The 26844-nt window shown below is 39.6% G+C and overlaps 1 protein-coding gene across 4 annotated transcripts in view; it reads right to left on the bottom strand.

The window, feature by feature from the left end:
• MDN1 (midasin AAA ATPase 1) overlaps positions 1-26844 on the bottom strand; it is a 75531-nt gene that overhangs the window by 1773 nt on the left and 46914 nt on the right. Inside the window, exons 59-101 of one of the 4 annotated variants that reach the window (XM_015858900.1) lie at positions 26592-26762; positions 26235-26449; positions 25755-26136; positions 25448-25557; positions 24111-24807; positions 23432-23593; positions 22651-22924; positions 21642-21877; positions 20905-21000; positions 20556-20650; positions 20120-20244; positions 19166-19312; positions 18426-18535; positions 17956-18029; positions 17535-17730; positions 16743-16902; positions 16440-16586; positions 15497-15623; positions 14524-14629; positions 13979-14094; positions 13136-13621; positions 12368-12594; positions 11855-11998; positions 11491-11663; positions 10937-11098; positions 10674-10811; positions 10096-10237; positions 9050-9219; positions 8668-8811; positions 8174-8303; positions 7232-7563; positions 6829-6990; positions 6414-6515; positions 5582-5783; positions 5264-5434; positions 4956-5113; positions 3481-3570; positions 2843-2958; positions 2167-2341; positions 1499-1572; positions 1290-1404; positions 982-1045; positions 188-330 (exon numbers count right to left, since the gene is read on the bottom strand). In XM_015858900.1, coding sequence (XP_015714386.1) covers positions 188-330; positions 982-1045; positions 1290-1404; positions 1499-1572; positions 2167-2341; positions 2843-2958; positions 3481-3570; positions 4956-5113; positions 5264-5434; positions 5582-5783; positions 6414-6515; positions 6829-6990; positions 7232-7563; positions 8174-8303; positions 8668-8811; positions 9050-9219; positions 10096-10237; positions 10674-10811; positions 10937-11098; positions 11491-11663; positions 11855-11998; positions 12368-12594; positions 13136-13621; positions 13979-14094; positions 14524-14629; positions 15497-15623; positions 16440-16586; positions 16743-16902; positions 17535-17730; positions 17956-18029; positions 18426-18535; positions 19166-19312; positions 20120-20244; positions 20556-20650; positions 20905-21000; positions 21642-21877; positions 22651-22924; positions 23432-23593; positions 24111-24807; positions 25448-25557; positions 25755-26136; positions 26235-26449; positions 26592-26762 — 7566 coding nt within the window. Of the gene's footprint in view, positions 1-187; positions 331-981; positions 1046-1289; positions 1405-1498; positions 1573-2166; positions 2342-2842; positions 2959-3480; positions 3571-4955; positions 5114-5263; positions 5435-5581; positions 5784-6413; positions 6516-6828; positions 6991-7231; positions 7564-8173; positions 8304-8667; positions 8812-9049; positions 9222-10095; positions 10238-10673; positions 10812-10936; positions 11099-11490; positions 11664-11854; positions 11999-12367; positions 12595-13135; positions 13622-13978; positions 14095-14523; positions 14630-15496; positions 15624-16439; positions 16587-16742; positions 16903-17534; positions 17731-17955; positions 18030-18425; positions 18536-19165; positions 19313-20119; positions 20245-20555; positions 20651-20904; positions 21001-21641; positions 21878-22650; positions 22925-23431; positions 23594-24110; positions 24808-25447; positions 25558-25754; positions 26137-26234; positions 26450-26591; positions 26763-26844 lie in introns of those variants that run through there. The other 3 variants (XM_015858902.1, XM_015858903.2, XM_015858904.2) reach the window with 3 other exon arrangements.

Raw genomic sequence — 26844 nt, 5'->3', positions numbered from 1 at the left:
CCCTTATTTTTTTAATACAAAAGAAAATGAACAGCACACTTGGGAGAAATCCTAGATGACACGAGAAATGTAACCGGTCTAAATATGTTTGACCTCTGCAAAAAATAACCCTACATAGGCAAGAAAACGATTTGTTTCACTTCTCACTCACATCACTTGATTATTTCTCTCTTGTTCACACACTTACCCGGGAATTAGGATTGTCCAACACTACGAAAATAACAAAGATGTTGGCGTTCTGAGCTGCTTGAACTGCTGCTGTCACTCGTTCCTTGCCTTCCAAGAAAAGGCCTCTTCCATCAGAGACGATCAAAAGCAGCTGTGCAGTTTCTGAGCACAAAGAACATTGTAAATTCCAGCCAGTTAAAGGTAAGCCATTTAAAAGGCAAACAGACTTGTTGCTAGTTCCGCGGGTATAGTAGGAAAACCCCTCAGTTTTAGAATTTAAATCTTTATCAAATAGAAATCTGTGACATAACATGAAGCCGCTTATAAGTAGGTCAAGAAAGGAGTTTTTTCCCCTCCACATAAAACCACTGAGAACTGGGATAAAAGCCAGTCCATCAGTACCATAAACAAAGATGAACGGCACAGAAAATACCCAACAAACTGAGCCTCGGCATAATCTTTCTGCCTGGTAGGTACTTAAGAGCTGGACACTGGCTGCCACTAGGTCACTTATCTACATATAGTAGCAGCTGCTGCAATTAAGTGGAAGGAGTACAAAACTACCTCGAAATCAGGTACCTACAGGTGTGTCTACACTAGTGTTTCATTCTGGACAAAAACTGGTTTTGAAACACATTTCCCCATTGTTCTCACATCACAAAGGAATGCTGGAGTGCACAAAAGGGATTGCTTTTGGATGAAACTGAACAAATTGAAGAGACATCCCCATCTCCCGCCTGCAAGGTGTTACTTCAGGACCGTAGTGAGCATTCTGCTGACACAGCAACAAGCATGGTCAGAATAAAGGCTCACCTGGATTCATACTTTGAGCCAGCTGCTGTGCTGCAGCAAACATGCTTGCTGATGATTCCAGAAACTGCAAAGGAAACCAAGAAGAAGATCAAATTACCTTATCATAAAATGATAAGCATAATGTAGCATTTTATACAATAATATATTTCTGTATTTTAAATGCCAACATAGCTTAGCTTGGCCACCTACACAGACTCATTTCTTGGCATTTACTTGTGTTAATTCAAGTTCAGATTTGATGTGCACTTTTGAACTAGGGAATCTAGTTTGTTGTGCAAACCCGGTGCCACGGAGTCATTCTTGTGTACCTGAGCTATTTTGGTTTTCTTCTGCTGGAACTTGCAAAGGCGCAGTATCCGCGTCCCTGATTGATCACTGAACTGCTCATGGAAGGGGTGCAGCAGCTGAACAGTTTCTCCAAAGCTTTAAGAAATAATAAAGAAACAAGCAATAAATCTGTACTCGCGTTCCCCTCTGAAATCTTAAAGGGAAGAAACAACTTTAAAAAGAAACTCACCTACACACAGCAATTTGTCCCACTTCTAGAAGAGTCAGCGCATTCCCAATGACTGCCAGGGATTCATATGCAAGCTATTAAATTTTGTAAAAAAGTTAAAAGATGGGATATTCCAACCTTTGAATACTGAACCGTGAGGAAAAACACAGAATGTTCCTGAAATTCATAGAATCATAGAACTCTGAGTTGGAAGGGACCTCTGAAGGCCATGTAGGCCGGCTCCCCTGCAAGGAACAGGGACACCACAGCTACATCAGGTTGCCCAGGGCCTGATCCAGCCTCACCTTGAATGTCTCCAGGGATGGGGCATCCACCACACCTCTAGGCAAGCTGTTCCACTGCCTCATCAGTCTTATTGTAGAAAAAATTCTTCCTTTTATCCAATATAAATCTTCCCTCTTTTACTTTGAAACCACCCCCCCTTGTTCTATCGCCACAGACCCTGTTCAAGAGCCTGTCCCCTTCTTTCCTGTAGCTCTCCTTCAGATACTGCAAGAAAGCAACGAATCTCCTAGGCATGAAATCACAAGGGCTCAAACCCAAGGACCAGGAAAACAACTGCCCTAAAACCACCAAAGCTGGGCTTCCAAATAGCCACTGCTTCTGTGTCAAACAGCACTTCAGCCAAGAACAGCTCCCTTGTAATCCTTCCAAGGTTTTGTTTTTACCTGTTTGGAATGATTGTCAATCATACTGGAGGAATCATCAATGGCCAAGCAGATCTGGTACTGTCGTTTACTAGGCTTGGTTCTTCGCAACCAGATCTTATCTTTTCGGAACTGGCTGGCAATATATGGGATCACTTTGCGCATGTTCAGTCTTTTCCCTGTTCTGTAGTCTCCTCTGAAAGTCAAGAGAAAAAGACATAGTTATGGGACTTGAAAGTAAATATCTCGTTCCAGAGATCCTGGCCTATGCAGCAATATACAATATTCTACATTAATTTTTGGTAAGTGAATAAATATTTCCAAATATCCATATTTAGGTATAGATTAAAAAAAGCAACTCACTTCTAATGCAAGATAGATGTTCAGTGCTCTTAAGTTCTTAACCCTAGATGACTCAACAACATTCCAAAGGCCTAAGTTGGTTTGATCACCACTGCACAGAAACAAAAAGACTAGAGGAGATGTCCTCAGGAAATGTACTTTAAATGCTTGTTTTTCATAAAAAAAAACAAAAACACCCAGAAGTTCTGATACAGAAGTAAAAATGAATACATTCGCAAATAGGAATAACTGCCATAAAGCAGGAACAACACTGAGCTAAAACTGTACATAAGTTAACCTCACCCCCTCAAAAAAAACAAAGGGTTGAAAGTAATCTAAGAAAGATCCAACTTACTTCAGCTTGGCTGCCTGAGTGGGTTCCAGGATGAGTCGTAGCTGTTCACAAAGCTGCTGTGACAGAGGAGCTGTCAGGACTAAATACCTCTGCCACAACTGTGCTGCTTCCTTCTCCTAAAACATCATGTATCACAGAAAGAAATAAAAATGAATGATGCAAAACCAAAAAGCACAAACCTCAATGAACACAAGATGAGTTAGTTAGTAGGCGAGTATCAGCTGAAGTTATCTGGGTGTCTTGTAAGATGACCAACTGCATTCAACTTAGAATGCTGCTTGCTGCTACAAAACCACAACTGCACTTGATGATATCACAGGCCTTTTCCAATGTAAATGATTCTATGCTAAATCCTGTTAAGTTCTCTATCATGATTATCAGTAGTGTCACTTTCTGCAAATAGCATACAGTATGTTCAAAATGAGATCTGAAACATCATCCTGCTTTAAGAATAGCATGTTTTGGTGTTTCTTTTCCTACTATGTTGAACATAACAAAAAACAGCACTTAAACCATGTGGTTCAGAGTATTTTCATTCCAGCCTGCTTGGTTTCCTCGACGTCTAAACAGTAAGTAAAATAAAGTCATGCAGTGTAAGATTCTAAAGAAAGCATTTACATTGAAATGAGGACACTAACCTCCTCTGGACTTCCAGACTGCTGTGTTTGCCAGGTTTCCAATTGTCTTTCAAGTTCCTTTCTCAGCTCTTCCGGATCTCTAACAATGTGCTGGAAACACAGTTATGAGATTTATGAGACGGTAAAATAAGTTCACACACCTGGTGATCCCCAAATCTTACCAGACTATAAAACAGTAAGAGAGGTATTGCTCTTATTCCTTTAGACGCTGTCTTCCAAAACTGAAACTGCTCAAGTATCAACATCCTCAATTCAAACCATTTCGGAAGAATCAAATAACACTTCCTCTTGGCCTGGCATCAACCACTGTATGCTACGTTGTTCTGTTAAAGGACACCTAAGCTTACTGGTCTGTGTAATCCATAAGCTTACTGGGCTGAGAAAAATAAGCCTATAAATGCAAATGCAACAGTACCAATAAGTTTTCATTCTGTCAGAAGCAGCAGCAGTCTCTCTGACCACACACTGCAGGCTTATGGAAGGGAGAAATAATGTACGTGGAGGGGGTTTTCTCTCTCTGAAAGATGAGAACTTACACTTTACCCCATTCATGTTTCTCCTTTACTCTTCAACTGATGCTGCAAGAGCTCCCCCTCCTGTTTCAGGATTTGCCTATCAACTTGAAAAGAAGCATCTATCTATTCTTACAACAGCAAAACACTTGCATTCAGTAGCCTTTTCCAAAAGGGCTTTCACGTTTAGCACTAAGGCAGAAATATCTGGCATAGCTGTGGTGTGCACAGAAAGACCAAAATATCTCCATCAGAATTAGTACTCAGAACACTACATTATAAGCATGGAAACTCAATACTTCTGAAAAACAGATATTAAAATATTAGTTTTTACTTCATCAACTACACCATCATACACCACCAGCTACCTCCATTTCATAACTTTATGATAAAATGTGGTTTCCACAGCTATTATGTGAAACTCCAGGATTTCTCTAGGTTATAACAGCATGTTCTGAATTGCCAAGTTCATAAAAGGCTAACAAAAGTTCTAGGCTGTCTGCTATCAGCCTTGAGGAAGCAGCGTGTTGCAATGAAAAGGGGGATGAGTTCTTGTCTGCAATGGTATTTTTGAAGGCGCCGATGCATAGCCCTCTCATCACTCTGAACCCTTTTTATGGTCACACATACCCCATTGCTTTCTGCTCCACTTGAATGTTTTATCACTAGATTCATCTGAGCACAACAGTTCTTGACAGCAAAACAAAGTTTCTTTTAAGGAGTGAGGATTCCCACATAAGAACAGGGAGGAATTTCCATTTTAAAGGCATCATTCATTTGTATATACAATAGTTGGTTTTGCATTACTTTTCATTCCGCTATTAAAGAACAGCAAGGTACTGAATTGTATGAACCAAAGTAATTCTAAACTTCGGTGTTCACAGAGCTTCATGAACTTGGGTCAATGAAAACAAACAGTTTCTATTACTGTAGCTGCAAAGAGAGACATGTTGAGTATTGTACCTGGGAAGCGTCCATCAGAAACTGATGGGCTGTATGGATGGTAGAGTCCTTGCTTCTCTCTGGCTTCTCTTCAGTCACCTGTGGTAACTTTTCTCTTGTAGAGTCCTTTGCATCATCGGAGTCTAAAGTCTGGGTCTCTGACTCCTCTTCACCTGGTCCTACAATCACAGAATTAATTACTAACCCTGTGATCAAACCGTACAGAAGCTAATATTATATCTCGACTCTTAGAAAACCTCTCACAGTGCTCTGTTATACACAGAAGAGCACTTTTAAGAGAAGTGCACAAACTTTTTAAGTTAACATACCAGAAGTTTTAGTGACAGCAGACTTTGTTTCCGGCTTCAGCTCCTCTATGTCGTCCACTGCTTGAAGATCCTCGTTCTGCATGTCTGTTTCCATAGCTGTATCTTCAGGACCTCCCTCCTCGTTTTCTTCATGAGGCATAATAGGTTTCTCCTGCTCCTTGCTAGCTACGTCTGTACAAAGGCAACACAACTCATTAAGGAGAAAGGAAGGAAAAAGTACTGTTACAAAAAACATACATTCCGAGGCCACTACATAGAAACTTTTACTGAACTTCAACTCGAGTAATTGCTTTGATAGAAAGAAATACTGCCACATACCATAGGTCTGTGCATCATAGCATTCAGAGCTTTCCTTAATGTGTTCAAATGCATCAGCCTCCTCCACGTTTTGTTTCGATTGACTTGTATTCTGCTTTGCTTCACTGCTGGATTCTATGGTTCTCAGTCTCTTGTGGATGCGCTCGTTGTGGTCTCCCATTGAGCGCTCGTTGTCTGCCTGACCAGGTTTTCTCTTGAAACTCTGAAAAATTATTACTATGAGCTTCACAGAATCACAGACTTGTAGGGGTTGGAAGGGACCCCTAGAGATGATCAAGTCCAACCCCCCTGCCAAAGCAGGCTCCCTACACCACGTCACACAGGTAGGTGTCCAGGTGGGTCTTGAATATCTCCAGAGAAGGAGACTCCACCACCTCCCTGGGCAGCCTGTTCCAGTGCTCTGTCACCCTCACCGTAAAGAAGTTCTTCTGCACATTCGTGCGGAACTTCCTATGCTGTACTTTCATCCCATTACCCCTAGTCCTGTCCCCACGCACTACTGAAAAGAGACCAGCCTCACCACTATGGCTCCCACACCTCAGGTATTTATAAACCTGGATCAAGTCCCCTCTCAGCCTTCTTTTCTTAAGGCTAAACAGACCCAGTTCGCTTAGTCTCTCCTCACAGGGGAGATGCTCCAGATACTTCATGTGATGTGCAGCCAAACACAGATTAGAACATAACTTCTAACAAAGAGAAACTCAATATTAACCAGCAAACAGATAGGACTGAGTCATTCAAATTAAGTACAAAGCTTAAAAAACAAACAAACAAACAAAAAAACAAGAAAGAAAGAAAAAAAGATTAAAAATGATAAAAGAATGAGATTAACCTGTGTATTCTTCCTGCTTTGCTTTTCAGAAGCCATCCGGGCCATGCGTGTGGATTCATGGCCTTCTGATTGATTTGCACTTGCAGCTCCGCTTCCACATTCCTGAGAGACAAAATACATTGCAACTGTAACTAAGAAAGACGCATATAAACCTCAGAAATCAAAATGGAAACACTGTGCTGTCTTCTAGTGTGAATGAAAAATGGCTCACAACTGCAAGCTGTATTCTTGAGTAGGACAGAGGGACAGTTCCACAGACCAAGAACTGGCCTAAACTGATCACACACTTGTAAGTTATTCTCTGAAAAATTGAATCCTGGACACAGTCCTTAAAATATCATAGCAGTTCTCCGATTATAGCTTAAAAACATATTCACAAGTCCAGTTCTAGCTCATGCAAATCCACGTAGCTTACCTCTTTAGACTGGTCTCTTTCTGAAGCCTCTCCAGCCAGCTCTACAGCACTGTCACTCTGCAGGTTTTCTTGCCCAGTCTGCCCTTGTGTTTCATGCTCCATTCTCTCCTCAGACTCAGGGACCTGCTCATCCATCTCTGGATTATCTTTATCCTCCTCTTGCTGAAATGAGATTGGTTTTATTTGAACTTTCTACAAAGCATGGGGAAGCAGAAGGCCAAAGAGGTAACAGGAATATGGGCAGGAGAAATACACCAGTTTAGCAGTAAGGAGATCTCTCATCTTCCTAATGAGTTTTACTAACTCCCCACCACATATCAGTTCTGTCACAAAATAACCCAGAACACCATCAGTCTCACAGAGGAGAAACAAACCATACAAGCTTTTATTTATGACTCTGTACCTGAGGTTGAAGGCCTTGATCGGCAGCAGGGATTCCTTTCTCCTTCTCCTCTTCAGCAGATTCCTTTTTTTCCTCATTAGGTGGTTGTGATTCTTCCTCTTCTGCCTCCTCAGTGTTCCCAGTATTTTCTTCCTCCTGATCATCAGCATCTTTCTCCCCTTCACCTTCCTTTTCCTCTTTTTCTTCAGTAGCACCTTCTTCAGCAGGTTCTGGATCTTGATCGCCTCCTTCTTTCTCACTAGCATTCTCTTCATTCTGACCTTCTGTATTCTCTGCCTCATTTAAATCAACGGGTTTCTCATCTATTTCGAAAGCATTCTCTTCTTCTTCTTCTTAATTAAAAAAATCAGAAAGTTACACAAAACTTTCAGTGAAATACGGAAACAGTGAACATTACAGACACGATCAGAACAAACCTAACCAGGCTATCAAAACATCATCATAGAGAAAATGATGAGATTCCTCTATGTAGGATTTCAGGTTCTCCACAGCACACATTTCCTTTAAGCATTGCAATTAGCAGCTACCAATACAAAACAATGCATTCCCATTAACCAAATTTAATCCAATATTCTTGATGGTCAGTTGCCTTTGAATGCAAATGCTTTTAAGTATCAGAAAAAACAACTTGAAAATACAAAAGTAATGGGAGAATGAAACAGGGAGCTTCTAGAATGAGGATTCATTAATTAGATCACAGGAAAATAAAATTTTACATAGTGTGCATTAAAGGTAAGCAAAGAAAAACGCTGCAAAGTTAAGTTTTGATCTGCATTTGCTATTTTGGTATTTTAATGTACAGAAGTGAAGTTGTAACTTCTCATTATATAGAATTCAACACCACCTCCCTCCTCCTACTCAGAAGAAAAGTGAAGTTCACTGTCTGACTCTCCCCTCACTATTCCAACTTAGTTTTCAGCTGGCAGTGATTTTCAGCTATACCTTCTCCCTCTTCATCACTCTTCTCATCATCCTCCAGGTTCAAGTTATCAGGAAGGTCTAAAGGTTCAACTTCAGGCTGCTTTTCTTGCTGGCCATGATAAGGATCTACTTCGTTCTCATCATACTCTCTCTGCAAGAAAAGGATGGGGGGGGGAAAAAAAAGACAGAGTATATAGTGAAGGAGAAGGCAAAGATGAGAGATAAGATATAACTAAATTCCATAGGACACAGAAATATCAAATACAGTATTACATGCTGATCAATTAAAATTAATTTCCACTGATACACAGTCACAAGTATAATAGTATATATATATATATATATATGTAAAATATATATATAATGGATACAACGCGGTCAATTATTGACTCTGAAATGACAACTTTAATTCACCATTAAAATAAAGAGCACTTCAATTTCTCAGAAATGCATGATGTGAACAACATAATATGGTTTAACAACAAAATACTTCATATAGTCCAAATATGTTTTACCTCATCAATCTGCTCGTGGATTTTCTCTTTGTTTTCATTGTCTTCTGTTTGATTCTCTGTTTCTTCATCCTTGGGAGGCTGTTTTTTATTATCTTTGTTTCCTGCACCCAAGTTGTCATCTTTTGCAACAAGCTCTGAATCTTCCTATTAAACAAGAAAAATCCAAAGACACTTCAATTACACTACCTGCTTCCCAACATCTGAATAAACAAGATGCTGACTCCTACACACACAAAAAAAGACAAAACTAAATAACTGAAGATATACTCAAAATGATTCCTTTTCAAGCCGAAAGAGCACACTATGTAAGGAAATTCATTGTCTAGGCCATAAGAGAATTTAATTCCCTTGATACTTTTCTTCCTACCACTTTTCTCCTTACCTCATCCATCCCTGGCCCAGTTTCTTCTGCTTTACTACTGGCATCTTCATCATCATCATCATCTTCATCTCCCCAAAGCCTCTCATCCAGTTTATCATCAGCTTCTGCATTATCGAGATCTCCCATCTGCTTATCCAGCTCTTCCTCTTCATCGGATTTTTCATCATTTTCTGTGTATAGGTCAGGATAGGTCTCAGTACAGAGAAGATAAAGCTAACAAAACAAGCAGTCACATTTTGCACCTGAAATTCACCACCCTATGGAAATAATGGAGTAGTGCAGAACAAGACACCCAGAAGAGCAGGGATCTAATGAGATTGTTCTTGGACAGACAGACATAACTTTCTCTAACAAGTGGCAAGTGCTAAATGTGGATGGTTTTAATTCTCCAATCCTTAACCTCTCCCACTTCCTTTTCCCAAATGTTTTGGCACTACAGGGTGAGGAAAGGTCCATTTCACTTCACTGGTTTCAAACTGTCCTTTCTTGTGCTGAAGAGCTTATTCTTGGCACTTCTCAGGTTTTTTGAGCAGATTAACGCTACTCCAATATGTATGTGGTGTTAGTTGCAGATGTTCAAGGTGTTACCCTCTGAAGTGCAAGAACTGCTACCTTTTGGATGACTTGCAAATTGAAAAAGAAACGTTCGGTAGAAGTCAATTATTGCCATTGCTTAAAAGTGAGCCATGACTTAAAATGTGACCAGGGATGCCAACTACTGTCACATTTTCTTTTGTAAGTGTTCTGCTGATCTTCAACAGATCCATAAAGCCCATGACTAATTTTAACACTTGTCCAAGGGTCATCTTAAAACAGGAAAAAGGAAACAGCTTCCACTGATCAAAAACCACCACAGAAGAGTTGAAGAATATCTTCAACTTCTTGGTGTTCAGATTAAGATTTCTTAATTTTCATATACAAATTGCGTTCTTTTCCCTTGTTGCTGAATGCTGACTTTACAGCATATGCATCAGTATGTAAAAGTATCAACCACTGGATTGATCTATTACACTTCTTATGAGTTCGCCTTAGTGGAAGGATCAAACCTTTTTTCTCCTGTTCTCCATCATGCATTTTTCCTTCAAAGTCTTCTGACATTTCGATTGCATTGTCTTCTCCTTCAATATCTGGCTTAGAATCTTGATCCTCTTTCTCCTTCTCCTCACCCTTCTTAAAGCTGTCTTCTATCTGCATAATTGGCAAAGACAAAACTTATAATGAACCTTGTGTATATATTTAAGCTTACACAAAGTACTACAACAATAATATAGAAAGATAGAAGCTAACTTAGTTGGGAGACTGAAAGCAACTTCAGATATATATACATACATATATTTTATACATATATATTATAACCTGAAACATTTAATGAGTTTCATTTTTTCACAGCATGGTTCTCAAGTTTTAGTGGGCTTTGTGCACTCATAAAGCTGGGTTAAAGGAAAAATTATCACATCTGTTCAAGAAAAGGAACTTCCCTATTAGTAGGTAGCTTAGCCTAACTATAACCTCACATTTATATTTACAAGTAACCAGAAGCAGCATTTCTTTAGCATTCAGTTTCAGTCGTGTTTAAACAACTCCCACCTTCCCCTTGTCCCCCCCTCCTACAAAAACAACTTGCCTGATCTTCACTTTCTATTTTGTCGCTCACATCCTTTGTGCCTTCCCCATCTCCAATACCACCTTCCTCATAATCATGAAATTGTGTTGCTCCCTCTCCAGCTTCATCTTCAATTAATTCTTTTGGCAGACAAAACCCCTATAAAGGCAAACAGAAACTGAAAACATTCTATACCAGTAAGTACATCTTAGTTTCTATATAAGAATTGGGTATATATTAAGAAAACGCTTCCCATACATCCACCTTTATCTCTAATAACTTACCTTTTGGGCAAGCTCTGTAAAAATACTAGTTAGAACAGAAAGTAGTTTTCCAGTACTCCGGTGAGATGACAGGGAAACAGTGAGGTAGAACAGGATAAGGTCTGAAAACTTGCAGAGCATGGGCTTGAGACGCACCAGCAAATAGCAGGACTGGTTGAAGAACTGCAGTTAAAAATATAAATAAGATGAATCAAACAACCGCTGTCAAACATGATAATGTAATTACTGAGATGTACCTCATAGAGGGTTACGATAGAGACTGGAAACAGATGCTGAAGCAAAAAACATCAGTAGTCAGATTTAAACACAATATAAACTTCCTAGAGCTTTTTCAAGCTTTCGCTTTCGACAAAAACAGAAGTCTTTCCTTTTTATTAAAGGACTACCTGCATTTTACATTACAAAAGAGCATTTCTGCATTCATTTATGCTCTCTCACATATTTCTAGTACTACAGTAATGAACAATAAGAAGTAATTTGTGTTTAACCACCACAGCGGATGATTCCAAACCAGTGAGACCCCTGAGCCAAAAAGCTCTCAAGAACAATTTTACCTTATGCTGATCCGAGGTGCAATCTTCTCCATAAGATTTCAGGCTCTCCACGAGTTCTGAAACTGCTGAAATGACTTTCTGTACATGCAGGGATTCCACATCAGCAGAAATATCTTCATCCAAAAGTTTTGTTAAATGTCCTGCTTTAATCATTTCCCACGAAGCCATATCATCTTTGGTTGAAACACAGGGGGCCAAAAGAGATGGATGTCACATTTGATATTCTAAAATGCCATACCAAGAAATACCCATCCTATCTGTTCATGTGGACAACTATCGAAATGGAAGTATCCTTGGGTACTGGTATTTTTAGGTTCAAGTAGTTTAAACTCTCACTACCCCTTGACTAAATTAACAATCTCACCAGTTTCCTCTGGAGGTTTTTCTTCTTCTCCACCCTCTTGTTTTCTCTCTACCAAACACTGGATGGCAAACAGAACACCGTGGATAACAGTTTCCACTTGAGCTGAGAAGCGCTCCACAAATTCTTCATCAGACTCTTTATTTCCTTTTGAAACATAACACAGACAGTTTAAAATAGAAACACACTGAATTACTGGTTTATACATTTCCTTACGCAAGGAACATGATAAGCATTTGCAGCTTTTAACTGTGTAGGTGTACTAACAAACCCTTGCTAATTCTGATTTACAACTATAACACAAGGTCTGTTGGCACCACAGAATAAAGGGAAAAGCATTACTGCACCATGTCAACTCAGCCTAAATTTCCCCAGTTTGAATTTCATCAAGTGTTTCTAGATACCCAAGTGAACACGCAGCAACAGCAGTGAATAAGCAATCTTCTGCAATAATCAACCTCATGAATTCTTTATATATTTAACTGAACTACAAAATCAGTAGAGATTTGTCCTTACCATTACAGTTTGATGTGGAAGCAAGAACCTGCTTTCTCCAAGCTGTGAACTCTGTAGATGTACTATTGATTTCCTCTTGTATATACTTGAGGCTCTTGACTACAGCCATCTGATCTGCAGCTTGCCTCTCTTCCTCATCCAGGTGAAACAGGGACTCTACACCTTGTAACTGAGCCGACACTTCCAGCAAACAACTCGCAGTTGATGTGCAAACTTCAAAATCTCTCCTGCAACAAGACAGATTATAATTTTGAGAGAAGAAAGAACCCCTCACATTAAGACAACAGCTTTTCTTCGTGAGGGCTCTGACCCACCTTGAGTTTAAGTACAAGATTTGACAGCAAACAGTGATGCCATTTAAGCCTATTTCATTTTTTGTTCTAAGTGTATGTACTTTTTTTTCCTTCAGTAGGCTGCCTTCAGGCCTCTTTTAAAATAAATTTCTTTTATTGACTTACATTAGAACTCTACATCATTAATTAACTAAAGAGCAAAGGGGATGAAATCCCAAGGGACCAAAGACAACCACAGAAGCTGAGATGGACCCCCAACTTTTCCTGACTGCTCAGCGGACTGAGAGAAGATGTACATTCACTTGTTTGAAAAGCCAGACACTGCAGTTTGAAAGAAAAACAAACAGAAACAAGCTTCAAGAACATTTCAAGAATACCTTTTAAGATTTGCAAAGGCAACCTTCAGGATGACATTATGCATCTAATATGAACATAAAGCATACAGAAATTCAATTCATGAAGATGTAGAACTCACCAAGAATAAAACAAGGTCTCACATGGCTGTTGTCTTATTTTGTCCACTTCTGCTTTCACTGCCTTCACACGTGCCAGCATTGCTGCCAGTTGTGCAGACAGCTGCAGCCACAGCTGATCCTTATTTCGCATCCTGCATGCAGGAGGCAGCTGCTCACTTGTTACTGGAGACAGATATTTAAGTTCTGAGGGAATTCGGTCAGGGATTCCTGTGAGAACATTTCCCAGCATCTCTTCAGGTGCTGAACTCAGGGAAACATTTCCTTTCACATCTGTCCTTTCACTGTCACTGCACTTCATTCGCTCTTCTGTTGGGCAGCACTGTATAAACCAAGACAGCTCCTCGAGAACCATCACACACTGCATGGAAAGTTGCTGCAGTTTGTCAGTCCAGTGCTGAAAACTACGTTGAGGAGGTAATGCTACATTATATTCTCTGTCAGCACTCAATCTTCTGTCTACCTCTTGGATGCAACTCAGGAGGCTCCTGGTTAAGAAGAAAGAAGGAAAAAAAACAAAACTGCATAAGCCTCATAACAGAGTTCTATATGATACTTCCCTCTCTTTTAAAAGCTCAGCCTTCAGAGTTCATAAAAGTTCTATGTAATATGAAAGCAGCAGAAGTCAAACTTCATCTAGGAAAAACTAAAAGGATATATGACTGCAACGGCAGGTTAAACAATATTTGTTTCCCCACCCCACACACTTTTTTCTACCTGGACTTAACTGAGGAGAAATGGAAAAGCAGGGGGAAGAATTTGGCTTTCTACCATATCATTTTCTGTCTTTATTGAACGGAATAACTTACACTTAAATAAGGCTGTAGTGGTATAATGCAAAATACCTTAGTAAGATCCACTGCTCCGTCAAGGCAGTAAGAGATTGTCTCTGTCTGACAAGCAACTGTAGGAGGTGTGCAGTAAATCCTTTGCATCGCTCAACACTTCCTAGTCCAATATCCTAAAGAAGGCAAACACAGAGAAACAGGAGGGAAGGGAGAGAACAGTTTGATGAATAAGCAGATTAAGTGACAACAACGTGGGCTGTGCTTCCATCCCATTTCACTGAACAGAGTGGAAAGCTGAGGTTTAAGTGAGCAAATATTAAAATGCAGACTCGGCTTCTGAGACACATCCTTCGTGAAGGACCAGCAGCAATTTGGGAACTGCTGGGATGGAAATACTGTACGCTGCACAGACTGTTCACTAACAATCCGCTTATTCTATCATTCATTCATAAAATAACAGGTTTTAAAATGCTGAACATCGGTCCCCCAAATATTTTCTATCACGTAACAAAAAGAAAGCGTTACCTCACATCACCCTTTTACCATGAGAAGATTCTAGTAAAAGACAACACAAGTAGGATTCCTGTTTTAAGATGCTTTACCTTAGCAGGGGCCAACAGTGCTGTCTGAAGCCGAGAGTGGCGTGCAAGCGAGCGATAGAAGTACTTCTGGCATCCATCCCAGGCAGAGGAAATCTCTGCCAGAAACCTGGCAGAGTATGAAACATTGCTGTTAGAAAGGTAAGTAATTTCAGTACCTCAGCACACCCGAACCACTAGGTCAGCTCTTCAACCTAAAAGATCTGCTGACTATTTGTTATTTTGCACATGTATTGAGCTCTCAGTTCTTCATTTTTCCCAACAAATATTTAAATCATGAGAAATTATTATTTTAAATAAGCCCTGTGGGAACTTAAGGCAGAAACCAAATCTCTGAATATCATTTAGAGCTTAAACTGTGGCTTTTCTTGTTTGTTTTTTTAAATGGTGCTAAATCAAGCTTGATAAGGAAGACTGTAATTTGACCCTTACAGAACATATCATAAACTAAACCCACAGATCTGAGGATGTGCTGCCTGAAAGACCAGAAGAATATCTGAAGGAACATCTTCCATCTAGACAGGACTTGGCACAAACGTCCACTTTGAAGTCCATGCATTTTCTCATGAAATATCCCATTAGCCAACGATGAAAACAAAACAACTGGCAACCCTTGTTAAGCCAATAGCAGTCTTCCTTCTAACTATGTTAACAAACTGTCCCAAGCAAAGCTGGGCAGCAACAGGTTAACTGAATTCTTTGAATGAGTGAAACTGGTGGTGAAGTTGTCTGAAGCGTAAATTAAAAGCAATCCAATGCTAGAAAAGAACAGACAAAAAACCAAACCCAAACCTCCCTAATTTTTTGTGTGCCAGTACAGTACATACAGGACTTTCAAACAGAGAAAACAGAAGGGGATGAATGTAAAACCCTAAATCAATTAATATCCAAAAATTCCCACCTAAATCCACATGCAATATATTCTAATTAGCATAGGACTCGCACAACTTAAGGGTTAGAAGTTCTGTATACATACGTGGCATCCAGTTGACATATGTTATTCACTGCAGCTAATGCACTCCGTATGTCCAGTGGATGTACACAGAGTATTTCGTGATAGCTTTTTGAGCGGGACCAAGAAAGACCTTTTCGGTATGACAAGCCTGAAATGACAATTGAATACACCTTTTTATGCCCTCATTCATTAAAATGAAGAAAACATGAGTCAGGTAGCTGACACTAAGATGCAACAACTCCAATGTACGACTTTTTTCCTCATGCTTTTCAATCCTGACAAGCCTTTGAACATTTTCCTAGTTACATAAAACAATACATCATAGCTGAGCCATCTTCAGCTAAAGAACAAGCTGAAATAAGGCAAACACAGACTTGCATATATAAGAAGTTTGTGGTGGCAGTTAAGAGAAAGAAAAGCCTTCAACCTGTAAGGCATGTGACAGTGTGAAATAAAACCTAATTTACAGATACATACTTCTAAAACCTCATCTCTGCAGCCAGGAGGTAAAGTTGATATTTTTTTTTTTTTTTCCCTTTTTTGAGGTTCTTAAAATCGCTGGAGGTTGAAAGCTGTGGCTTCCAGCCAGCCAGTCAGTCAGCTGATAGACGGGCTCTCATTTAAAGGAGTTAATTTAACTTCAATTCTGGATAAGAGAATAGATACAGGACTTTCATCTTCCCTCTTCTTTATAAACCAGGCAGTGACTTCTGACTGGAGATAATGAAGATTTTTGTTTCAAAAAAGCAACTGTTTCACATACACTGGAATGTATAAAGACAACAAGGCATACGAAAGGACTAACACGTCAGAGGAAGGGAAAGAGACTTACTTGCTTCTTTACATTATGGTTCAGTAACTTCAAGAACATACTATTACTGTGTATTTACATGTATTGGCAAAAACTTAAAATGCTTCGTAACTTTATACTTTTAAACTATGCACGTTTCAAATCAAAGCTCACCTGTTTTAGCGAGGCTTTTAAAGAGATCTGACAAAGCCCGTTGTTTCTGCATCTGAATATGCTTGGCCTCTGACTTCTGCTTCTCCTTATCTGCTGTCTGATCAAATGTCAAACTCTGCAGTTCAACAACAGAACCAATGATATCACCTGCATGGAAGACAGAAGATGAGAGCTTTGAAACTTCAATGAACACTAACCAGCCATGGGAAGACAGTCTGTGAAGGGAACTACTTATCTACACGTTTCCCAATTACACTCATGCTAAAAAAGTCAACAATGACATGCAAATCATGAGCATCTAACCTGTGAACTGGTCAAGGCTTTCCAGCAGACTTAAGAATGAATTACTCTCTGTAACTGTCACACACATTTTCTTCATTTTTTTGGTAAGTTTAGGCAGGCGATACTGAAGAGAATCTGCACAAAGCGTAACAACATCCTGACATTCTTCTGTTAGTGGCTGCTGAGGAAAATTAAGGAAAGAATTCAATTACACACATATGATTGAGGCTGTCTAGTCCGTAAATTATCACACAGTAAACTGCTTCAAAAACAAGGGCAAAATTCCACATTCATTTAAAACTCAAGAACTCCTGAAATCCCCAAACTCGCTCAACATGGTTCATTACGGAACAGTTCAGTACTGAATATGTGTGGAAACGCCTTGTTTACAAAAAGAAGTCAATGCCAATTACCAGTTCCTGTGTATCAGTATACCAGTAGAAAAGCAATAAACAGTTAAAGACGATATACCAGTAACTTAAATAAAACATTCAACTGCTATAATCACCAGGAGAGTGTAAATATTGTGCTAAGTCAATACCAAACATATTTGTCTTTCCATGCTATATGAAACTGCAGGTGGATGGAAATAACACTGAACATGGAAAAAAGACCAGCAAGTTGGGGTTGGACTCGATGATCTCTAAGGTCCCTTCCAACCCGCACGAGACTGTGATACTGTGTGAAGTTGATGATATACTCAACAGACTTGATATTTACGTAAGATTTTCCTCCATAAATCAGTGAAAAATAACATATAGATGAGAACATACAAAGTAACCTTTCTACACTTAGGTTTAAGAATACAGTCACCTTGGCAGCATCTGTTTGAGCAGACAGAACTGTCCTTAGTGCATTGTTCAGCTTCTTTACTTTAGCCTCTTTGTTCTCAGATTCCTCCTGCTGGTGCAAGCAGTCCAGTTGCTCTTCCTTACCAGTTTCCACTAAAGCAGGCCGACATGGCTCATTCAGAACAACTTCAAACTTCTTCATGAATTTAAAGAGAGTTCTAGATATCAAAGGAAAGCAAAGCAGTCACACTGAGTGTTCTAATCCTGGCAATATCTCAGTTGCTGGAAATAAGCATTTCCATGGGTAAAAGAAACACTTCTGCATTCAGATTTTAAATAAAAAGAAATCTACAAAGAAGGTTCCAAACACAGCCATACATAAAATACTGCCACTTATTATGATCAGTCCCTAAATGGTTCCTTAATTTCAAGTTCTGAGTTACCTGCGAGTTTTCTCAACTGACTGTTTAATAGCCCAGAAGCTGACATCATTCCACTTCGAAATCTTCACAAATTCCTATTAAAAGAAATAATCATGGGATTATTTACACAAATACAATGAAGTATCTCTCATGTTCATCAGCTATGGTGACCTAGCTGTCTTAAAATACATCTTATGCATGCACAAATTATTGCATAGCCATCTTATGCTACAATCTAGGTGCTTATGCGTAATTAAATGTGAAAGCCGAAGCGTCTTCACTCCTTGGTAGAAATCTCCATGGCTAAACAAGACTAAACATTAACAACTCCCACCAACCCCTGTGCTTTAAAAATATTTTCTTGTCAATAAAGATGTGAAGTATTACATTGACCCCGATGGCCAACAGAGCTCTTATACACAAATTCTAACACCCGCTCCATCGTTTGTCTAGTTAGTTGAATGCAATAACTAAGTGAAGACTTCTCTTACCTTAAGTTCCTTTTCTATAGGTTGACGAAGTTCAGTGATTTTGCTCTCAACGCACTCTGAAAACTGCTTATAATAATTATAGAGATTCCACAGGATGCTGCACAGGATGTCTGGGAAGGACAGACAATAAAAACCTTCTTTCAGAACAGGATATTCTTCAGAATCAACAGCAGAAATACAGCCTGGCTTTTTTTGTAATCATGAAGTTTGGTGAAAACAAGAGAATAACAGACCAAAGGTATACTTTCTGAGAGCAAGAAAATGCAGCGTTAGCTCCTGTTGTATTTACGAGCTCTTAGCCACCTGATAGCCACCTCTCGCCCTCTTCCAGTACCTGAAAGGTTCTTACAGTGAGAGTGGGGCAGGTCACTTCTCACTGGTGACAAGTGACAGGACGAGGGGAAATGGCCTCAAGTTGTGCCAGGGCAAGTTTAGGTTGGATATTAGGAAGAACTTCTTTACAGAAAGGGTAGTTAGGTACTGGAATAGGCTCCCCAGAAAGGTGGTTGAATCACCATCCCTGGTTGTGTTTAAGAGCCTTTTGGATGTGGTACTCAGGGATATGATTTAGTGTAGGGTTTTTAGAGTTAGGGTTCTGGTTAGGCTGCGGTTGGACTTGATGATCTTCAAGGTCTTTTCCAACCTGGGTAATTCTATTATTCTATGATTCTGTGATTGGAAAGCCTGGGATATGACAGCCAGGTAAAGAATACGCACCACGTTTAATGCTAAAAACTTACCCTTTTCTGCTACCTGAGGCATCAGTAGGACATGGCAGTGGAAAACCAGCAGTGCTTTAAGTCGTGCATGAAACTCTCCAAGTGTAGATCCTTCAATGAAAGCCTGTAGTGTGTTGACCAGTGTTTTTAGGCTCATCTGCTCAGTTTCTGAATGTTACAACAGAAATTTAAAAGGAGAGATGGAAAAAGAAAAACAAAATAAAACACTGCATGAAAACTGTACGCGTGAAAACTTTGTGAACAACCAACTAAACACCAGGCTTCTATTGGGCAAGATTAAAAACAAAGTAAAGAAAAATAGGTAATTCTAAATTAATAACGAGTAAATCCCGCAAAAAACATACCAAATAAAGCAACCAAAAAACAAAGAAAGGAGACAATAAAGAGGTAGCAGTAAGACCGCTTAAGGAGGACAGCTACATGCCCAATTTCAGAGTTAACCAAGTACATGAAGAATACTTGCTATTGAATCAACAGATTCTTTCTTAGCCACCATGAAAAACTATATGCTACAAATCAGACAGTATCAGTCCCTTATTGCCTCAAAATCAAGATGGAAATAGATCTTAGAAGAATCTAGCAGAGGTCACAGTGTCTTCAGAGCACTACCTGTAGGAGAAAACACTGGGAGATGTCAAAAAGAACCCAGGGCTCTGAATTTGTCAAGACAATACATAAATTACTGATGAGGTTGGAAGAGCTTTGCCTTATGCCTCAGAATGTTATCTTCATCTTCACAATTTCATAACATTTTGCGGGGTTAGAGACTGACAGAGGTATTTTTTTTCCCGTTTTACATAAGAGCTTACACAGTCATGGAATTTACTGCAGGGCAAAGGGGACAAAAACTACACCTGAAAGTGCATAGTTAAGCTCTGCCACTTTACAGTTTAGTTATACATCTCTAGTAATTGCTGCAACTGTATCACGTATTTGTGTAAGAACAGCACTTACCTTCCACGTCAGCCTTGGCCTGCTCTTGCACATACTTCTCAATCATCTGGTAGAGTGAAAACCAGTGCTTTGTGGATTTCTCTGTGTGTTGCTTCATAATATTATCCAGACTTACTGACCAGCAACTGAAACCAATCAGTGGGGCAAGAGGAGGAAAAAATAGTAATGTAATAATTGAGAACATCAGTAATTTGGGCTCCAAAACAACACCCACTCTCTGTTTCTGCTAAACTAAGAGAAGATCTTAAAGACTGAGATAATCTGCACATATGCTTAATATACACAATCAACTACTGAAGATCTCGGCTTTGTCACTATTCACACACACAAAAAGAAAACGCCCCACAACTAAGGCAATAATACAATGGAACACGTCTCCATATAGAGACAGAATTTTGGTGTCTAAACAATAGCAGTAAGAAAGAACGATCCTTACTTCAACTCCAGTTTACGCCACTGAATAATCAGTTGTGTGACCAAGTCAAGATGTTTCCGCAAGGACAAAGCTCGACTAGCATTTTCCTCCCAGTCCTGGGAAAACAAAAACAAAACAAGGAAAAACACAACACAAAACAATCGGTTTCTTTATAGAAAGCAAGAAATTAGTGTCTGCATAGCAAGACTCATGCAGTACTCTTCCATTGCCTTCCTAACTCCTTAAACCAGCAGCACAGAGTAGTTCATTTTCCCAAACCCTGGATAGCATTAACAATTGAAAGCTGTCTATCACAGAACTAAGGAGGAATAAATGATACAAAGGAAGTTTCCCTTAACCCTCTTCTTACCTGTGCCTTTGCAAGAAGAATTTCCAAGCCATTCAGGAACTTGGAGAGGGGACTAGAGAGTGGAAAGCTCTGGATTCTGTCAATCACAACCAACAGCTGCAGAATAAAGCACAAGTGTTCAGTCTACAGCATCTGACCCAAACGCTCATGCTAACTTGTATTACAACTGCCATATTATAAAAGAGCTAAGAATATTTTATATTTCCAATTGCTCCTTCATTTGAGCATTACCTCACTAGTAGTTCATTAAATGTCAGTGTTATCATTGAAAGGAGCACAAATGACATAGTATTAGGAGCTCCAACTGAGTTTCTTCATTAGTCTTCAAAAAACAACTTCAGAGACACAACTTAAGAGCCTTAAGCAGTAATAAAGATACCAACTTTTAGAACACTATGAAGAAAAGCACTCTGGGAAAAATTGGAAGCCTGAATAGTGCAAGACTCCAAAACTCTTTTAAGTACGGCAGATCAAAGACTGACAAAAGCTGTAAGAACAGAGCATTCAGTAAAGGTTATTCAGCATTTCACAAGTAAAGCTGAATTGCTGGGAGTACCAAATATCTCTTCATGAAGAAACAGGCACAACTTCAGAACATCTGTGTAAGTAATACTGATGTTTGGGCAGATATGCATGAAGAGATCTATGCCTACTTATATATATATTTACACACACAAGCAATTCAAAAATGCTTTGGGTTTTTTTCCCCCCCCAAACATTCGTTGAGTTGTCCTTACCTGCAGAAGTACCGGATGCTCTGGCCATTCCTGCAGTAACCTGTTTATTTCTTTAACAAAATCCTCAAGTACAGGTTGGCACTGTCGGACTTGCTTAATATTAGGATGCTGGTAAAAGTCATACGGGCCATTTTGCTGTAGCATAAGATCTGAAGTCGTTTCCTCAAAAAAGGTATTGTGAAGAATAGTGCTAACTAGAAGTTGGCTTCCCAAAAGACTGTTGTTCATTTCGGCACCTAGGAAGCAAAAAAAAACCAAACAGATTAATTAGCAGCATGAGTGATGTTTTCTTTTTTCGTTGTATGGGAGAAGTTCATTTATCCCTATATCCCAAACTACAGCATGTTATATACTGCAAGCACAGATGACTATGCCACTCAAAAGCACTGAATTCAAACAGAATCACAGAATTACCGAGGATGGAAAAGACCTCTCAGATCATCAAGTCCAACTGCAGCCTAACCATAGTACCCTAACTCTAACAACCCTCTGCTAAATCATATCCCTGAGCACCACATCCAAACAGCTCTTAAACAGATCCTCGACTTTATCAAAATGCTATATAAAAAAGGAATAGTATCTTAAAGGTAGGTGCTGTGAGAGCCAGCCAGGAGACCCCAGTTCCTCAGTTCATAAATTCACCCTGAGAAGGCATTCAGCACATTATTAGTGAGGCTCTGGGGAAAATAAGCCAACAAAACAATAATTCCCATATGTTACACTTCAGGTATAAACACACACAAAAAAAGACCGTAGAAACAGAACTCCTGCTGCACCACTGCTTCTTAATCGCGCACATACATGTATTCTGCGTGCAGTTCTGCTTCGAGAAGTGACAAAAATATTATCCTGAGGTATTCCACATTGTTATAATGATTTTCATAAAGCCTGCCAGAATTCAGAGTAAAGGAGATCTGATGATCTTAATGATTTGCTATACAATTCATTTGTAACTCATTATTACAAAGATAAAACTGTACAACGTCTGAAACGTTGCTAGTAATCTTACCAATTAAAGGATAGAACTGTGACACCAGACATGCACCAGTTTGATAGCAGGAAATAAATGCGCTAAAATAATGTTTGGCTTGATGAGAAGGCAGACTCTGTTGATACCACAGGGATCGAGCGAAGTTTAAGCACAAGTGCTGATGAACCATCATTACAGTTCGCATGGAGCTCTTGGACAAAAGGCCTCTATCAACTTCCAGTTGGTCTTCCACTGGCTCTCCAGTTTCCATTTTTTCTTCTAGACTTGGCTGAGCTGTGATATCTTCAAAGTCCTACAAATCACATTATAATCAAAGATCAACTACAGTTTCTTTCAGAACAAGCACCAGCAGTCGTACCTGTCACAAAGTTGACTCTGTGCTGTTTGATCACTTAGAGATCCCAATTGTTACCTCTCAACTTCCCAGCCACACAATAATGCACATTAAAGAAAGGAAATCTCACAGCTTCAATCCAATGATGTAAGCAGGGAGACAACCTGGACAGGCAATGAAATCTCAGCAGATCCTACTTGCTCAGGGAATCGCATTGTATAAATTCATAGTAAATAACTAATGATATTGTCACTCAGTTTTTAACGCAGGATAAGCCAGCTGAAGGGAGGAAAAACATTTAACCTCACAGTATTTGCTATCTGTCTTTCCTAAACTCAAAACCACATTTTTATGGTCTGAAGTAAGAACTGTTTAATGCCTCATCTCATTTTACTCACTGAGTGTATTTTCAGCAGCTACTTTAGACATAACTTCTATGTTTCGTTATAAAGTTAGAGTTGTTACCTTTTCATGAAAAGGAAATCTCCTCCTAAATTCTTCCTCCTCCTCCTCTTCCTCACTTTGTCCTGTCCCATGAGTTTTACTTCTGAACCTGTACAGACTCTTTTCCATTGCCTCCTGCTCTTGGGCACGGCGTTCCTGTTCATCCCACTCATTTACAATTGCCTAGCAAACCACAAAGCAGCATAATGTGACAAAGTAATGTTCAAAACATCCTCAAAATCTAATATCTCAGTGAGGAAAAAACCTTCCTTGCTTGGCTCTTTAACTCTCCACAGTCTGCAGCAGTATATATCAACACCATCTTATCTGAATGAAGATTAGTAAATTGCTCTCTCGAGGGAAGAAAAAGCCCCTGAACTGTACGGAGTAAAGCACTTGGCCAGGTCATAGGCTTTCTTAACCATTTAGTAAAGAATCTTTCCACAGATCTTTGAGGGTGTTTTTTTCTGTTGTTGGCTTTTTTGGGTGAGTTTTGTTTTGGTGAGATGGTCATTGATGGGGAATTGTTAGTAGCTATTACAGGCTTTGAGTTCACACCTTGATAAATACAAGCAAGTTAGGGTAATATGTTAAATTATCTTGCATCAGTTCTGTGGAAAAAAAGGTTTAAGAGCATTATACTAGCAATTACCAAAGTAGTTAAGTGCAAGAATCCTGGCCATTAGGCCTCAGACATTACCTGACATAGATGTCTAAAAAGCTGCAGAGATTTCTGGTCCATCTCTCCTCTGGAAAGTACATGGCATTGAAGATGCAGCAGTGCATTCACTAGGAGCTGTTCCAGGGTTGGACAAGACTTCTGCATCCTCTCAGATTCTCCTTCAGCGTGCTTCAGAGAAAACTTTTTAAGCCCATGAAGGACCTCAACTGAATTTACTGAGCATAAAATTTCTGCACGAGCGAAGTAAGTGGGAAAAGAGCGGCCAACAGATGGGAATATCAACAAAGAAGTAAGGAGGTTGGTGAGATCAGTTGGACGAACAAAAGTATTGAGCACTGCACAAACTTCAGAAGCTACTAATCGCATGCCATGTTGCAATTGTAAGATGGCAGCTTGCAGGGGAATGATGGTATCAGGGAATACAGCATACTCTTCTGCTAAGTGTTTTCTGAAGTGGTGGTGTGACTGCTGCCAAGACGCTTCTTCACTTAACAGATTTCTTATTGCCTGGAGTGATTTAGGTCTTTGCCCACCGAAGAACTGCAGAAGACGGGCTAAAAGATCTTGGACTGAAGAAACCTTTGCTATGCTGTTGATGTACTGGTGAGCCTCCTGGTACAAGCCATCGTAGAGGGGAGCTGGAGGCCTGAAGGCTTTTTTTCTGGAAAGACTACTTATTTGCTCATTCAGTCTTTGCATTCTTTCCTGCAAGAGCCTGTTAGGAAACATGATCAATTCAGAAATACACCGTAATAAATGCATTTCACCAACTGCACACTAACACAATGGAAGACTCATAGCAAACATTCTAGTAACTTATGTAAAACAGTAAATTAGGTAAGAACAAGAAGTAACACCCATATACAGCACATACATCCTGTCTTCTCATTCTTCCAATATTTCTCCAATAAACTTTCATTTCTTTTTCTGTGCTTTGCCTAACAGCTCTGTGAGCATTAGGGAAAAAGCAACAGGTAAAACTCAGCCATTCAGGCTTTCAATGGCAATCATCCCCTTTAAAACCCTAGAGCCCCCTTAATATTTCCTCTTTAAATTCTTCACGTTAAAAACAAAGAACAATGGCTACAAGTTATAAACTTTCACCACGTATTCCATGTGGTAAGAAATTAACTCTACCACAGGAGCACAGGCAAAGGCTGACAGCAAAACAGCATCTGGAGTTTTCCCACTTAGCATGAATTAGTCCATAATTCTGCAAAGCAGCAATGGTATATCTTGAAGCTTTGAGGAGTTACAGTGATAGGTGAACCAATAAGCCTACTTTCTACAGAAGAACACGAATACCATAAAGAAAACCGAGCCAATGTTTCCAGCCTGAGAGCCTGAGAAGTCACCTGAGATGGGGGTGAACGTAGTTAGAGAGTGCTTTGTCTTCAAGACTTTTTCCTGTATGCAGCTGGGATGACAGATCATTTGTTTTCCATTCACACTCCAGCTGGTGTAACTAAAAAGGCAAGAATAAACCATTCTCAGGTTTGGGTCTTGAAACAAAGTAGGTACAGCATCATTTTGGACAATAAAACACATTAAAATCACGGTTAGAAAACTGTGATCAAGAATTGGCCCAAGAACACCCAAACCAAATTCCTTAATGCGGTTTTTACACATTATAGAGTTAAAAAAAGCCAACTCTGCACCCACCTCTTCTTTGGCATACTTGAGCTTGTATTCTCTTTTAACAGCTGGATCAAATCTTGTTTGCGGAAGCCATATGTGGATCTGTAACAATCCAATATTCACCCAGAAGCTTCCTCTCCAAGCTGTTTCTGGTAGATCCTTAAACCCTTCCCCAAAGAACTGCTGCAAACAAGTGAGCAGGAGAACCATGAATTCTTTGGGAAGCAACTCCTGATCAGTGATACTTTTAAGTATCTTGAGAAGGTACTCATATGAAACAAGGTCCTTCACGAAGAGTTTCTCACAGCAGTTCAAGAAATCCTCTTGAAGGTCTGTTGGAACCAGATCTACCAGAGCAGAGAGTTGTCTGCTCAACATTATTCCTTGTAGTCTGGAATCTGTGTATCTGGAGGCAAACGAATGAAACAAGATTACACGTGGTAAGCAAGCTTCTGCAACATCCCTTGTTTAAGTAACACACATTTGGAGGTAAGGTCTTAATACCTAAAGTCTGTTATTGAAGCAACAGCTAGGTTGGTCCACAGTGCTGTGCTGACTTCATGAAGTTGGTGTGCCCTCTCCATCCATTCACCCAGTGTCACGCGGGATGATGACAAAACAGGAAGGCCACTGACATCCCATTGGCTTGTCTTGGTGCTGCTAGTTAGAATTTCAAAGAAGCACTTTGAGAAAACTGCTCGGGTCAAAATACCTGGGCCCTAAATTAAAAGATTAAGAGTTAGATCATTCATATCTTGCATTGGCTATGCTAACATTTATAGCGTTGTTATAGAAAGCTGATGAATTAGTTCATAAAATGGCCTTCAACCTAGTTGTTCGATAAGGTAAGAAGGGACAAACCTTCACTGAAGGGTTCATATGGGATTTAGAAGAGATCTTTTCCTCTGTTGCAGGTAATGGTCTCCACGTTAACCAATAGTCAGGATCTGTGGTGAAAGCACTGCTCCAAAAGCATGCCAGAGCAGCATTAACTAGCTGAGATGACAGGACAGACATTTCCTCAGCAGATACCTACGGAGAAAGAAAAACCTGGATGTGAGGATAATGTAATGGAAGCAAAAGAGAATCAAGCACGAGAACAACACTTCTCCAT

Source organism: Coturnix japonica, chromosome 3 (genome assembly GCF_001577835.2).
Source record: "Coturnix japonica isolate 7356 chromosome 3, Coturnix japonica 2.1, whole genome shotgun sequence".
NCBI lineage: Eukaryota > Metazoa > Chordata > Aves > Galliformes > Phasianidae > Coturnix > Coturnix japonica.
The sequence above is the reverse complement of the archived record's forward strand: the minus strand, read 5'-3'. Positions and strand labels throughout refer to the sequence as shown.